This window comes from Sciurus vulgaris (assembly GCF_902686455.1).
Source record: "Sciurus vulgaris genome assembly, chromosome: 6".
Taxonomy (NCBI): Eukaryota; Metazoa; Chordata; class Mammalia; order Rodentia; family Sciuridae; genus Sciurus; species Sciurus vulgaris.
This window is the reverse complement of record NC_136466.1, coordinates 83,190,408-83,206,685: the sequence shown is the minus strand read 5'-3', so window position 1 is coordinate 83,206,685 and position 16,278 is coordinate 83,190,408. Positions and strand designations below refer to the sequence as shown.

General features: G+C 36.4%; 1 protein-coding gene across 1 annotated transcript in view; it reads right to left on the bottom strand.

Annotated features, from left to right (window-relative positions):
* The window catches only part of LOC306664329 (uncharacterized protein), a gene marked incomplete at its 5' end in the record, with an annotated part of 117,379 nt that overhangs the window by 49,143 nt on the left and 51,958 nt on the right, over positions 1-16,278 (bottom strand). The window contains one exon of the mRNA XM_079145159.1: positions 7,383-7,561. Within this exon, the coding sequence (XP_079001285.1) occupies positions 7,383-7,561 (179 nt within the window). The remainder of the gene's footprint in view (positions 1-7,382; positions 7,562-16,278) is intronic.

Below are 16,278 nucleotides of genomic sequence, written 5' to 3'. Positions count from 1 at the left end.
TGTCTCTGCCAGGGTAACCAATAGGCATAAAATCACTTGGTTGACAAGCATAACTACAAAGTGCCCTCACTAATCATCTATAGTGTTTCCTTCCACTGTCCATTCAGACCTTCTTGGGGCCTGGTTTTCTTTTGACTCTTGGATCAATGTCAGGGTATGCCCCCAAAGCTACCCACTTTTCTAGTAAGCCTTAGTTGACTAAGAGTTATAGCATAAAATCTTTATTCTAAGACTGTGGTCTGCGGAGCCAGAATGACCTTCACTTTCTCTACCTTGCCTCCATTTAGTTATAGAACTTTACGATTCTGTAAAATGAATTGCTAACCTCTTGAAACTTTCGAAGGGAGTATACATCACTTTCCTTTGATAAAAGGAAATGCAGATTAAGAGGCCTAGTTACAAAATAAATCCAACATACATAACTGAAATAATTAATCCCATTTCATGCTTTCAATTTTAATCTTTGTTGAAAATGAAGTCTCCTCTCACTGTGTGTGCCATGCCATCCACTAGACTCCTTCTCTAACAGAGCAGAGTAGATATGCAATGACAATCAGAACCTTGAAATAGAGACATGTACTTATAGCATAGAACACAGCTTTTTTCTTTGAGCATCTGTACAGCCCAGTGTGTGAAGAATCTCCTACCCACACACACCCACATTTGGATTCTTGCATACATAGATTCATAGAGCAGAACAAAAACTAGCTTGTTTCACTACACAGTACAGGGAATGCCTCCTTTTATTTTTAACTTGGTGGAACACTCAGTCTTAATTTTCATAAAGTCCTATCTGCTATTGACACTAATGGCCTGGATATAGCTAACTTTTAGGCTAAATAGTAAATAGATTTACCAGTCATTCCTCTTCTTTTGTGTCTTCAACTCTTTTCTGTTTCTCTATACTCCACCCCTAGCATTCACATTTAAACTGGTAACTCACATTTAAAAAACTATGACCAAAACATCTTTATCCTCATACCACCTTCCTTGTCAGTTTTCATTGGCGTTCTCCTTTTAGTAATGGCAAGCTAATTGATCAAGGATCTCCTCTACTGCCAAGCAGAAGGAAAAGCTGAAATATAAAAAAAGTCTCTGAATACAGCAGAGAGCTAGGAAGAAAATAAATATTAATGAGAGTAAAACCAAGCAGAAAAGCCCAACATCAGGGTCATATCCATTTGAAGAGGCTGAGAAGTAAACAGAGCATTCGACAAGGTCATGGAGCTGACCTGTTAAGGAGTTGTTCCTGATAGATCACAATCTGCGCTAGAACTCTGAAGAAAAACCCTGGAAATTAGGTGAATGAGGTAAAGACCAACCCTCACAGGGACTGATGGTTGTCTTACAACCACTCCAGCACTGATAAGATTGAGATGACCTTGAATTATGAGTACTCTTATCTTCCTAACAGAAACAAAATTACAGAAATGGAAGATGACAGTACAGATCTAAGGGGCATACAGATAAAGGAATCGGTAGACATGAACTTCAACATGACTATGTTAATATGTTAAAAGAAATGAAAGACAATCTTGAGAATTTCAGCATAAACAGGAAACTATAAAAAAGAATCAAATAGAAAGTAGAAGTGAAAATATAAGTACTGAAATTAAGAACTTTATGGAATTAATTTGCTATTAAATTATACAATTGCAGGCATGTCAGAAGAATATATACAGAATAAAGCATAAAGAAACAAGAGGTTTCTCTTGGCTTTCTGTTGAGAAAGTAGCTGAACATTTTATTATAATGATGAAAGTCAAAATTCAAAGTTCTGAAAGGAAATAACTACAAAATTTATAATTCTATAGCCAACAAAAATTCCTAAAGTATTAGAGGCAAAGATATTTGCCAGTGATAACTGAAAAATTCATCATCAATAGACTACTCACTTAACAGAGTCTTGCTAGAAGAAAAATGACTGCAGGTTAAACATTTGAAGATTTAGGAATAGAGAAATATTAATAGGAGGGATAAATAAATGGGTAAGTATAAAAGAAAGCCAATAATGTGTCATAGAATTTATAGTCTGTGTAGAATTAAAATACATAATAACATGAACATATTACTTAGAGCATGATTAAATTAGATGCTGTGAATTCCATAAAATACTCCATAAAATAGTATAAGTACTGACTTATTAAACTAAGTATTAGCTTAATAAGTCAGTGCATGAGGTAAACTTTTAGATAACTATTAAAATTATAATAAAGAATTAATAACTATCATGTATATGGAATAATAAAATTCTTTAAATACTAAAAGGAAGAAAAATGAAGAAAAGAAATATGGAACAGAAGGGGCAAATCAAAAGAAAAAATTATAGCAGATAAATTCAATGATATTACTAGTTGCATTAATTGTATATGAACTAGATAGTCTTAAGTTACCCTTCTTCTCTAGTCTCTTTTGCAGTTAAGCTTTTCAAAAGCCTTGTCTCTGAATGCTGTTTTCAAATTTTAACTCACATTAACGAATTGGTTTTGTCTAAACCCACTCTACACTGCTTTTGCCAAAATTACCAATGACCTTTGTGATGCACGATTGAAGGGATGCTTTCTAACAGTCATTGTCATATGCCACCTGGGCAGCACGGGGAAACGAATCACCTTCCTTTCTGAAACTTCAGTTATCCCCTCGGCTCGATGACACACGTTTTCCTGGGTTTTGTTTTCCCTCTCTCGCTACCCCTCAGTCGCTTTTCCTATGTCCTCCTTCTCTGCCCACCTTCTGCTCAAGTTAAGGGCTGTCTTTTTTCTTTCTTTAATTCTCTCCCTTAGCAATGGCATTGACTTTAAACACCACACATACTCCCTACATGGCATTCTATAATATCTATCTTTTACATAATAACACACACACACACTTCTCAATTTTTTTCCCCTACCTCCAATCTTGAATATCCAAATGCCTACATAAGAAGGGCATCTACAATGTCAACCACAAGACCACACAGGGCAAACTGAAATACTGACCTTTCCTCACTTTATATTTCTGTGACCTGCTCCCATTCCAGTAAGTGCTACCTTGTCCAACCAATCACTTTTGAAGAAACTTCAGAGTGATCCTTATCTTACCCTTTCCCTAAGTTATAGATGGGATATTCCCTTCCCCTCCACATTAATATGTTGAAACCTCATTCCTTAATGTAGAGGCATTTGGAAGGGGGATATTTGGAAGTGAGGTCACTTAGGGTGAAACCTTCATGAATGAGATTAAGACCCTTACAAAAGAGACTTCTAAGACTCCCTTGTTCTTTTCACCATGTGAGACATGTGAAAAGATGGTCACCTATGAACAAGAAAGGGGGTCCTCACCAAACAGTGAATCTGCTAGTGCTTTGAACCCAGACTTCTCAAACTCCAAAACTGTGCCAAATAAGTTTCCATCGCTTATACGATGCCCAGTTTATGGTATTTTGTTATAGTAGTCCTGAAAAACGAAGATACTACATTTAATCCATCACCCAATCTTACTGTTTCTGGTTCTTAAAGACATCTGGAAACCTGTCTAGTTAAATAATCTTACATGGGTCAAGACCGTTGCCTCTTGCCTAGACTATGGCACTAGCTTCCTAAGTGGAATTTCCCTTCCACTCTGATCACTCTCCAATTCATTCTCAACACTAAGTCAGAATGAGCTTTTGAGAATTGCCTTACCTAAAACACTTGATGGCTTTCTATTAAAGTTAGAACATGCAAAAGTCCCTTGTATACCTCAGGGCCTATGTGACCGGTTTCTTGCCTACCTTCTAAGTCTAACCTCCTTCTTTTTCTGCCCTCCTCCTTCCACTCTGGTTTTAGCTACACTAGATTTTTTCTATGGTCCTAAAACATGACACAACTTTTTCTAGCCTGGAGACTTCATGCATGTTGTTTCTCCTATCTGAAGAATGCTCATTCCAACTTTCTAGCTGGTTAGTTAATATTCAGCCCTCAGGTATCAGCTAAAATGTTATATCCTTAAAAAGGAACTCGTTACATACTCCCTTCTCCATCCTAATTTATCTAGGCCATTCATTTTACTTTGTTCCAATTGTCAATTTATTGCCTTTCAGCCTCTGTCCAAATTCAACTCTTAAAATATGCTCTGTTCTAATGGACTGAATTCCTTGACATTTACATTACATTTACATTTTCCTTTGCATTAAACATGGTGCTAAGATTTCTCAGTAGAGGGTGCTAGAGGAGCATTGCAGGGGGAAGGGGTGCTGCTGCTCTTTCAACTGCAGCAGGGTGGGACCACAGTGTGAGTATATGGACATCAGGGGGTGCTTTGTCTCAACCATGCACCCAGAACACTCTGTGCTCCTGAAATTTGCAGCCCTAGTTTGACCTGGTGATCACTTTCTTGCAACTACCTCCATATGGACTTCCTATGCTCCAGGTCTCCTGCCCACGCTGATGTCCTGATTTCCTCTGTGCACGTCCCTCTTCCCCTAGGTTTTTTTCCTTACAGTTCTTTTCAGACCACCATTTCTTGACAGGGTTTTTCTAAAAGGAACACCTCGTACTCTAGGCCTCCTGCCATCTGAACGCTCTCATTCTCATTGTATAACTATCCAGCAACCAACCACCAGCTGAGATTTGCCTGCCCCATTTATGCCCCAAAGGGTTGTTTTTAGTTTGTCCTGTGATTACAATCTTAACTCTGGCCTGGCAAAGTGGTGAGCTTTGCCACCAGTGAATTAAAATAATTTTTCTAATGAAATCTGAATCCCCAGTCTTAGAGAGGGCCCCCCCCCCCCTTCCAAATTGGTCATTTCTTGGATATGCTATCTTGGTGCCATATAGAATTGTCTTATATCTTATAGTTATTCTTTTATTATAGTTTAAGAACTCTTTATATTAAACTTCCCTTGTTTAAAAGCATTCTGTGAATCTGTCTCTTGATTCCATTCAGACTGCTGCAATTTTCTTCTTCCTATAATTGTATACTTATAGGACTAATCACAATTGTGTGTTTACTTCTTCATAAGTCTCTTCCACAGAACTATAAGCACAAATAGGGCAGGCTTCGTGTCTGTTTTGCTGCCTTCCCTGTGTTTACATAATGCCTGGCTTATAAAAAGTACTCAATAAATATTTGCTGCATGAATGAATACTGTGTGACTGAGTTCATTTTCTGCTAATTTATTCTGTTATGTTCTTCTTATGCCCCATTAACTCTTCTGAGTCATTGCTATCTATTCTAAAGATCAGACATAATGTATTCTGGAATTTGGAGCACTATGAGGGATCTGATTTTGGCTCTTTGGATGCCAAATAAAGTTGTATTTTTTATTCCTATCTCCATATTATTACCTATGGTGGCAATGATGGTCACGATTGCATTTGCTCATGATAGTTTTTTGTTAGCCGTGTACAAATCTTAAAATCCTCAATTCTTTTGAAAAGAAAACTAGATGCAATTAAAAAATATTTTAACTCCAACTATTATTATCACTGGAGTTCCAACTTTTCCACATAAATTCTACCCCAGAATTTATACACTCAATTCCCAATAGGATCTTGTGGGTAATTCAAATGACTGGGATCAGTGTAAGGAAATGAGGAATAGTGGGGATTATGGCAAATTGCACAGCACATGCTACACCTGAATGCATTTAATTTAAAAAAGTTATAAAAACATCATGCAAGCCAAACACAACACCTGCAAGCAACACCAGTCCTATGACTGCTGCCTGGCAAACCCAGACCTAAAATATTGACTCCAGGAATCATCTGAAATTCAAAAACCAGGAATCTGCAAACAAGGGGTGCCTGACTTAAATTTGTTTTCTGTATTTATTTTGCTGAAAAACGACATTATAATTAGCATCTACTATTATTACTATTTTACAAGAGGAAACTAAATTGATCAAAGGCAAGAAGTATACAATCTCAGGATCCCAATCTTCAGAAAGAACAACTGGCAAGCTTAGATGAGCTGTTTTTATTTTTGTCTTTTGACTGGATGGGAATAATCTTTGTTGTGATAGTCACCTAGGCTACAAATCAAAATTAGTTTGAAAGCTTAAAAAAGAATGCACAGTTTCAAGGACCCTACTCTTGAAGATTCAACAAGTAAGAGGGTAGTTTGCCTATGTACTTCAGAAAACTCTGGGGCTTTTGAAACAACATCCAGACTGGAAACTTCTGTTCTGTTCCACTTTAGTACTCAGACAACAGAAATCAAGGACAGAATACCATTTTTCATCCTAAGTAGAGAGAATTCTATTTTCCTGCACTGGAGGGAGACAAAGTTTTTCAAAGGAGCTTATAGGGATCACATTTCCATGAAAGCAGAGCACCTCATGTTCTGTGTCACAAATATGTGGTTTACATTGTATATACATATATACATATATGTGTGCATATATATATATATGTATGTATATATATGCACAACTTAAAGTTAAGAAACTAGGATAATGTAAATTAAAGGAAGAAAAAATACGATTGTGTAATGAATGAGGTAAAAGATCAAAACTTCTGCTTTGAACTCCAATTACAGGTGGGTCACACATGTGGTCAAAGTGAAGCCTATAATAGGTTGCAAAGTGGCAAGACACAATGGTCCTTTGACAGACGGGGAAATGTATGTACTCCCTAGGGAAAGGAGTCCATCTAGCTCCTGCCAACACCCAGACTATTTCAAGAGAAGCTGGAAATTGAGATGTCCAAGTGAAACCTCTGTTTTTACCATGTTTGCATCTGATTAAAAAATATTAGACACTGAATTTCATGGGGCTGAGAAAACACTTATTGACAAAATGTGAACTGCCACTTGAAAAGCTTTCCCCATACATACAGGCCTAGGTCCCAACCCAGACCTGCCAAATGAGAAACATATGGGAAAAGAAAAAAGTCTGCATATTTTGAAAATATTCCCTAGATGATTTCAATCTTCACCTATAGGTAGAAATCACTTAGGAGATCTGGAAAATGAAACAAGGTATTCCAGGCCACTTCCCTGGTGCTCTGCCTCAGAAGGCTTAATGACATCAAGTCTTATCACACAGGGAATGGTGCCTGGGCTTTGCAGTCCTGGCCACCTGTGCTTTGCCTTAGGCCCACCTTGATTTCTCTAGGTATTCAGTTTGGTTCTTATTTTCTTGGCTTTGATAAGAAAGTTTTCAGAGAGAATCTGAAAATAGGAGCAGACAAGATAGAAACTTATGCCAGCCTTGATTTATGCAGCAGCAGAGAAAATAAATTACAAACTTTTGAAGAAAGAAAAGTTCCCAAGAAGTCACAGAAGAGAACACTGTTTCCAGAATCCTGTGACATGGTACCATACAAGAGAATACTTAGAACACGAAATAGTCCATGGGACTGCTTTTCCTATGGTTTCTTGTTCTTGTCCCGGTGTCAGTCCTTACCCCTACCCTCAGTTACCTTTTTATGCTTGTAATAGTGGAGGCAGCCATCATGTTTCAGCACAAACCACCTCTTCCTCCAACCCTTCACGAAGCCAGAGTGAGTCCTCTTATGTAGATAGCCACGGCAGGTGGGCCGAGGGGTATTAGGACAGTGGCCGATGTCAGATCCCACCACCAGAGTCAAGATGTCTGAACCTAAAGGCATAAATATGGGATCATTCGGTGGCTAACAAGCTTAAAATCAAGTGGAAGGACACTACTATTCAGGAGTAGATGAGGAAATGGTTATAGCTTTTAAAAATGAAATTAAATAGAATCTTAACTTAGAAATGAAATGGGTTCCTTGGTAATTTAAACCCTCATGTTTTTTAGAAAAATAAAAATTGGAGAAGTAAAGAGATTTCCCAGAGAGCTCATGACTTACAAGGGGTTGAGTCAGATGTGGGACCCCGCTGTGGGACCCAACTTCTAGGACATAGTTCTTTCATTCAACCATAGAGCCCTCTTGGTTCTGATTATGGCCTCAAGTCTGTTTATTTTTACTGGTTACAATTATGTCAAACTAAATCTTTAAACATATTTTGGTTTGTTTCCTAAGGAGGATGATGATGCTTTTGCTTTTCTGTCTCACTTTTATTTGAGATAATTAGCCTCTTTGACCCAAGCAAGCAAAAGGGAAGATTTAAGACAATGTTTGTATCTCTTGCCAATATTGTCTCTCATCAAAATCATTTACCAACCCTTGAACTTGGAAGTCGAAGAAGACTAGTAGGGCTAAAGCGCTTTTCTTTTCCCCCTACCTATCGAACTTAAGGTTCGAGAATTTAACCCTGAGCTTCTAGACTCGACTCTTCTCTTTCTTGGAAAGCCTTTGGTGTCTGGACTTAGTGGCATCCCTTTACCCATAGGACTGTGTGGTGTATAGCTTGGGGAAATTGTCCCTGTCCCTGTTAATATGAGGTCATTGTGCTTTGATGCTACCAATGTGGACACAGACTTTTATCATACACCTGTCTTTTGATGTCTCAAGACAACACTCTGAATGTCACTCAGACAGACAGCAACCCTGACATGCTTTGAAGACTGCAAATGGGGTATGACTTCATTTACAATTCCTCTGAGAGGGAGGCCACATCCCTGAAGGGGGACATTTGGCCTTGGCTACGCTGACTTCATCATAATGTCTGACATTGAGATTACCGATCTGTTTAGAGCTGTCTATGGAAATGGGGGTCAGTGAGGAGACTCCTCTTCTATAAATGACAAGCTCCAACCCAGGGGATCATTCCTGGCTGAGCCAAATGGCCCTGAAAATAAAGATTTGTCCCAGAAAGGCTGACATAGTCTTAACTTTAGCAGCACACAATGCACCTTGGTAATTAAATAACTCTCTGTGTGTCAAGATAATTCTTCATTGCCATGTAAATACATTTTAATTTATTGAACTGCCCTTAAGCTCCTGTCAAAAACACATCCAGAAAAATTAGAAGAAATGCTCCAGATTGACCAGCAACCCACAAATGTCTTTGTCTTTGGACTTCTGTCCCCAAAGAACTGCACTCCTGGACTAATATGCATAGTTGACACATCTGCCAATTTATTTATGTACTGTTGCAGTGGGTGCCCCTCGAGGTCATTTTCTTCTTGCTTACACAGACTGCATATGGGTTTCTCTGATACTGATCAGACTAAGCTTGTGTTTCTGCCTGGCCATAAACATAACTTGGTGCACCACAAAAAAATTCTCTCTGGGGGAGGGATACAGATGGCCCTGCTGCAGCATAGTGTCATCCTAGTAGAAGAAAGTTTTTCACATGCAGGGTTAGGATATGAGTCTGATGCATCGGGAGTTTCTGAGTTCCAAACAGTTGTCAGGCAGTGGTGGTTTTTATACTGTTTATCCAATTCTATCAGGGCCCAGAGGACTTGGACCTGACATTCACAGAGGAGCTTGATTTAAGGCTTTAGACATTTGATGTTACCTTCAAAAAAGGTTATCAGTATAGTCATTGCAATTGTGTGTGTGTGTGTGTGTATGTGTGTGTGTGTGTGTATGTGTGTTAAAAGGACTAAATTGTCAAGTAGGAACATTTGAAACCTCCTGGTTTTGTTATCATTTATTTATTAACTTACTGGGAACCTAAAATTAGGAAGTGTCTTCAGTTCTTTAGTTCAATGCTTTTGAAACCAAATGTAAATGCAAATCAGTGGTTTGCTAAATTGCATATCCTTATTCAGTGGATCTGGCATAAGGCCTAAGATTCTGAATTTGTAACAAGCTCTCAGGTAGTGTTTGACCACAATTTGAGTTGCAAGTTCCCAGGTACCTCTCAGTTTCCAAGAGGCTCTGTTAGTTAGCACAGTCTTTGCCACCAACTTCCATATTCCTTCCTTTCCTTGACTATGACTTAATGTCCTCTGTCTGCTTTCATTTTCAGCCCCAATATTTCTCAGCAACAAAACTAGCTCCTTCCTTTACTTCTTTTTCTTTGTCTCTCCCCATCCAGGAGAATTCCTTTCCTCTCTGGACATCTTGTTTGTTTTTTGGCAGTAAGTGGGATAAAGGATAGGGGAGGGCGAATGTCTACAACCTGAGGTGAAAGAGTTTTGTGAGATGAAAGAGCTCGGAAGCTCAATCTTTAGCAAATTTAGCTCTTTGGCGATGATGTCCTTCAAAACAAAAGCTACCCAGAAAGCTCTACTTCCCTAGTACTTTCGCCCAGAGTTTTCAAAGTAAAGAGTTGTGGAGGTTATTTACAGCTACAGGAAGGAGAAAAATAATTTCTTTTTCTAATTCACACTTTCTCCTTGGCTTATCGTCTTCTTATTATGCCACCAATCTTAAACTGTGTCAGAGTCACACCTCTGCTGTCAGACAAACTCTACCACCCTCCAAAGCACAGAGGAGAAATGTGCAAGATGAGGACTGTCCCTGAGGGCTTGCTCTGTGTTCCACAGCTGAGGTCTGGCCTCCAGAGGTACCTGTGTATTTGATTTTAGTGAAGCCTGCACTTTAGTGACGCAAAGAAGCCCTGAAGAAGGTGAAAGACTCTGGACTGATTAAGTTTTACTGTGTTCCTTTACTCTTTTCATTGTTGACTAAATCTTCTATTTGAGTCTGCAAATGAGCCCCCTACATGTATATAGAAACTAAAACCAGAAAGTAAGGGACACCTAACTGAAACAAATATTCACACAGAGACGTTGTCATTCACCATGTGACACCGAGTGCCTTTTAAATATCCATTTTGATCTTCCTGTCAGCAAAATAAGGTATTTTGAACAGGTGTGTGTGATTGGTACTATTGAATAGTAATCCTAATTATAAAATTAGGCTTTGTAATATTCAGTGAATCCCCTTTGTCACACTAGTCTGGGGAGATAACATTGGTGTTAGAGACTAAGAAAGCAGACTTGTTGTCATAGGGCTGTAGCATGTCTCTAAGATGCTGGGCCGGTCTCTGATGCAGGACTGTTAGTGAAATCATCATCAGGGACATTTACTCAAATTACAAATGTGCAGACCACTACCATGAATTTCTTACCAGCAAATCTGACACACAGCTAGATTTAGGCTTCAGTATTTGGCAAAAAGTGATTTGATGTTCACAAATATAAATCAATTTCGTGGTCCCAAATATTCTTCTCGTAGACCTGCTCCTCAGTAATCCTATTTTGTTCTGCCTTCTTTCACTATTACTGCTTATACATTTTAGAATGTAGGTGGAGCTAAAGTTGGTTTTGGGGTTCCCACTCAGGAAACATTCCTCTGCTGTTGAACTGGGGTGTTCATGACTCTCAGATTAGCTGATTGTTACCCTCAGATTCTGGCACATGGCTTTCTTTTTTTTTTTTTTTTTTTTTTTTTTTTTGGAGTGCAAGACCTCTTTTTGCTTTATTTTATTTTGTTTTGTTTAACTTTATTTTCTCCTCAGGCATTCTGTCCCTCACAAAAGATACTGACTATGGAATTTTGTTCTATTTTAGAAACAGTGTTATGCTAAGATGTAGTTCTATTTCTTTCTCTCCTGCTCTGCTTTGTTTCTCCCCTCCTCTCTCCTTCATTTTCAGCTCAAAACCATGTTTTACAAATCTATCCATGGTGCTGGCTAAATGTGTATCTTGGACGCTGCTGTGAAGTGAGGTGTAGAAACACAGAGTGTGAATCTCTTGTGGCTTACTTATCCTTTCATCTAGTGATGGTCACCCAAACTGCCTGTAATTCTTTTCTACTACATAGAACTGCAACAAATGCCCTTGTATGTCTCCCTTTGTAGTTTTTCGGGCTTGTTTGTGCTGAAGTGCAACTGCTAGGACATAAGATTTATAGGTACTGCCCTAGGAACTGCCAGATTTCTCTCTGAAAGGCCTGCATTCCCAAAAGAGTGCATGAGGAGGCTCATTTCCTTATCCTTACAGGCTTGTCAAAGCTAGCTATTATTTTTCAATCTCTTTTTTTTTTTTTTCCCTAATCTAGTGGATCTAAACTATCATCTTGCTGATAATTTGCATTTCTTTGATTACTAATAAAGTTATTTTTCTACAATTTATTTTATTGACAATGCTTTTAACTTTACAGTTGGGGTCTTTAATATAGCAAGTCCACATTGTAAAAGGTATTAAGATTAAGCTATAATGCTTGAATCTAGCTAACTTCTTTATAAAAGTGAGATTCTAGAAATTTCGTGGGGTTACCTTTTTCATATACAAAATTTTAATTAATATTTGTGTGTGTTTCTGAAATTTCTAGTCCTTTTTTTCCCACTAGTCTTTATCTTTTCTATGAAAGAACTCCACCTTTTAATAATTATTATGGATTTGTAATATATCTTAATATCTGGTATGGAAAGTCCTTTGCTTTGGCTTGTCTTATTCACAAATGACATAGCTATTTGCTGATATTTAGTCTTCTACATGTTTGAGGATAAGTGTGACAATCTACACAGAGTTCGTTAAAATTTATTGGAGTATTATTGAATTTTTACATTAACTTTAGGTGAATTAAGATCTTTGCAAATTTTTTCACCCCATTTCCAGGTGTTTAAATTTAATTTTATATACCTTGAAGAAATCATAATTTTTTTTTAAAGTTCTTGTGCATTCTTTGTTAGATTAATTCTTAACTACCCTGTAATTTGGTTGCTATTGTTAATCATATATCATTTTCCTCATATTTATTTCGAATGTAAGCAAATATTACTGAGTTTTATAATATGATCTTGGTTTGGTCAGTCTTTGTCTATTTAGTTCTAGATGTTGGATTGCTGATTCTGTTAAAATCACATAATCTGCAAAAAATAATGGCTTTTTTCTCTTCCCTCCCAGAACATATCCATTTATTTCTATTGCGTGTGTTATTGGATTAGTCAGGCCCTTTGACCTGGTTGTTATTCTCAGCATTGTTTTTTTCAATATTGAAAGAAATGTGTCCAGAGTTTCTCTGTTAAATGTTTTGTTCTTGTGTGTGAGCAAGATTAGGATTTTGGTAGTGTTATGTTTTGGATCTTTAAGGTCCCCCAAAGGCCCATATGCTAAGGTTTGGTAGTTGACCTGTGGTTGGAAGTTTCATTAACATTTTCCTTTTGTCTACTGAGAGTTTCTGTGATTTTTGTCTTTAGATTATGAATGTGTTGAATTACATTAAATACTTTCTTATGATAAACCATATATAAGGGAATAAACTCTTCTTGATTATGATAAGTGTCTTTTTCAAAAATGATTTGAATCAGGTGTCCACTATTTGGGGGGGGGTGGTACCAGGGATTGAACTCAGGGGCACTCGGCCACTGAGTCACTTCTCTGGCCCTATTTTGTATTCTATTTAGAGACAGGATCTCACTGAGTTGCTTAGCACTTCGTTTTCGCTGAGGCTGGTTTTGAACTTGAAATCCTCCTGCCTCAGACTCTGGAGTCACTGGGATTACAGGTAAGGTGACCCAGCTAGGTGTCCACTATTTTTATTAGGATGTGGGCATCTATAAACACATAAATGAAATATATTATTGTTATTTTGTTATTTATACAAATCTGGTTCTGGAATCAAGGTTACAATAGACTTATAGAATGAACCAAGAAGCATTCATGATTTTCTGGAAAACTGTATAAAATAGGGATTGTGTATTCTTAGAAAGTCGGATGAATCGGAACTTAAAAAAACATCTCATGAGCTTTAGGGAAGGGTTGAAAATGGGAGAGATGTGAGGTGGAATCTTCATTTAATAATATATTATAGTCTGTACAAATTTTCTATTTTTTCTTGTAATAATTTAGGCACTCTAATTGCTTGTAGAAAATGTTCCTATTTATCTAAGTTTCAAATTCATTTACACAAAATATAATTTATTTTATTATTTCTAAATTTTTGTATATTTTTTTCTATTTTTTGTTTTATATTTTGTTTATTTGTAATTCTTTTATTGTTATTATTCATCATTGTTACCAGAGAATTGTCTGTTACAAATCTTGATAGAACCCATTCTTAATTTTATTACTATTCTGTATTTTTCTTTAAATTCTCTATCTTAATATTTCTACCCTGAACTTGGTTCTTTATGTGCTTTTGGTTTCTTGGTGTTTCTCTGTTGCTTGTTTTCTAATTTCTTGAGTTAAAGATTTACTCATTTGATTTAAATTGTTCTTGCTTTTGATGCATATGTTTAACCTATACATTTCATCTGAATACTATTTAGTTGTGTTCCTCAAATTTGAAATGCAGCATTTTTATTGTTACTCAGTTCTAAATAGTGTAATAATTATCCAGCAACATTTTAAAATATTTTTATCCATAGAACTTCTAAATGAAGTTTTTTTAAAATTAATTAATTTAACTTAATTACATTATGGATGAAGAAAATAATCTATATGATGTTGAGTGTCTAGAATTTATTGAAGCTTCATTCATAGCCTGATATATTATCAATTTCTGTGAACATTCTAATGTACTCAGACAAGAGTATGTATGCTCTGTAGGACATAGAATTTATTCTCTCTAAATCTGCAAACCAAGTTCAAATTTACTAACGCTTTTTTCAGATTTAAAATATTGTTTCTCCTTACTGATAATAAGAAATAATAATAAAATTTTATGTATTATGTAGCATGATATCTACCCAGTTAACAAATCTTTAAGTGTATAACACACTGTTGATGATAGGTAAAATGTTCTGGAGATTTCTAGAGCTTATTCAGTTTCAAAACTTAAATTTTATACTCATTGATTAGCATCTCCCCCTTTTTTTTTAAACTTCATCTAGCTCCTGGCAATCACCATTTTATTCTTTGCTTCTATGATTTTGACTATTTGAAATAACTTACATAAGTGTAATCACTCAGGGTTTTTTCTATGACTGGGCTATTTCACTTTGCATAATATCCTCAAGGTTTATCCATGTTGACATATCTTCAGAATTCCCTTCTTTTTAAAGGCTGAATGGAATTCAATTATGTACATACTGCATTTTCTTTAATTCATCTACCAATGGACATTTAGGTTGTTTCCACATCTTACCTATTTTGAATAGTGCTGCAATGAACTTGGGAGTGCAGATTTCTGGGATCCCCATTTCAATCCTTTTGAAGACATACCTACCACTGAGAGTTCTAGATCGTATGGTAGTTCTCTTTAGTTTTTTGAAGTCCCTTCATACTATTTTCCACAACAGCTGCACATTCTATACTACTGTTAACAAAATGCAAGGGTTTCAGTTTTTCCACATCTTTGCCAACACTTATTGTCTACTTTTTTTTTGTAATAGCCACCCTGACAGATATGAGGTGATATCTCAGTGTGGTTTTGATTTGTATTTTCATAACAGTTAGTGACACTGAGCATATTTTTGTATACTTGATGGCTCTTTGTATGTCTTCTTTGGAGAAGTGTCTATTCAGATCCTTAGGTTATTTTTTAATTGGATTATTATGGTATTTTTGCTCTTGAGCTTTAGGAGTTCCTCATACACTTCGGCGATTAACTCTAATGAGAAGGTTTTTAGTTTGATGGATCCTGTTGGTTTATCTTTGATTTTGTTACCTGTATTTTTATTTTATATCCAAAAAAATCACTGTTAAAATCAATGTCATGGAAAAAAAAATTCAATTTGTTTTCTTCTAGAAGTTTTAGTTCTTAAATTTTTAATTCATTTTGAATTGATTTTGGTGTGTGGTGTAAAATAAGGATCCAATTACATTCGTTTGCATGTGGAAATTCAGTGTTTTCAACACCATCTATTGAAGACACTATTCCCCCGCATTGTGCATTCTTGGTAAAGCCATTGAAGATCAAATGACCATATATGCACGGCTGTATTTCTGGGCTGTCTATTCTGTTCTATTGAACTATTTGTCTGTATTGACAGTACCATACTGCTTCAATTAGTGTCATTTTGGAATATATTTTGAAATAAAAGACTGTGATGTCCCCACCTTTACTTTTTATCAAGATTGATTTGTGTACCTGCAGTGTTTTGTGTTTCCATATGAATTTTAGTATTGGTTTTTCTACTTTGGAAAAAATATGCTACTGGGATTTTGATAATCATTGCACTGACTCTGTAGATTACTTTGGGTAGTATAGATATTTTAACACCATTGAGTTTTCCAATCCATGAATTCCAGGGTATTTTTCCATTTTCTTAATTTCTTTTTTAAGATTGTTTGGTGTTGATGGACCTTTATTTTATTCATTGACTTATATGCCATGCTGAGGATCAAACCCAGTGCCTCACACATACTAAGCAAGCGCTCCACCACTGAGCCACAATCCCAGCCCTTCTTAATTTCTTTCGTCAGTGTTTCGTAGTTTTTGGTGTATAAGTCTTTCACTTCCTTAGGTAAATTCATTCCTAAGTATTTGATTCTTTTCAGTACTATTACAAATGATATTGTTTTCCTAATTTCCTTTTTAGATACTTTGT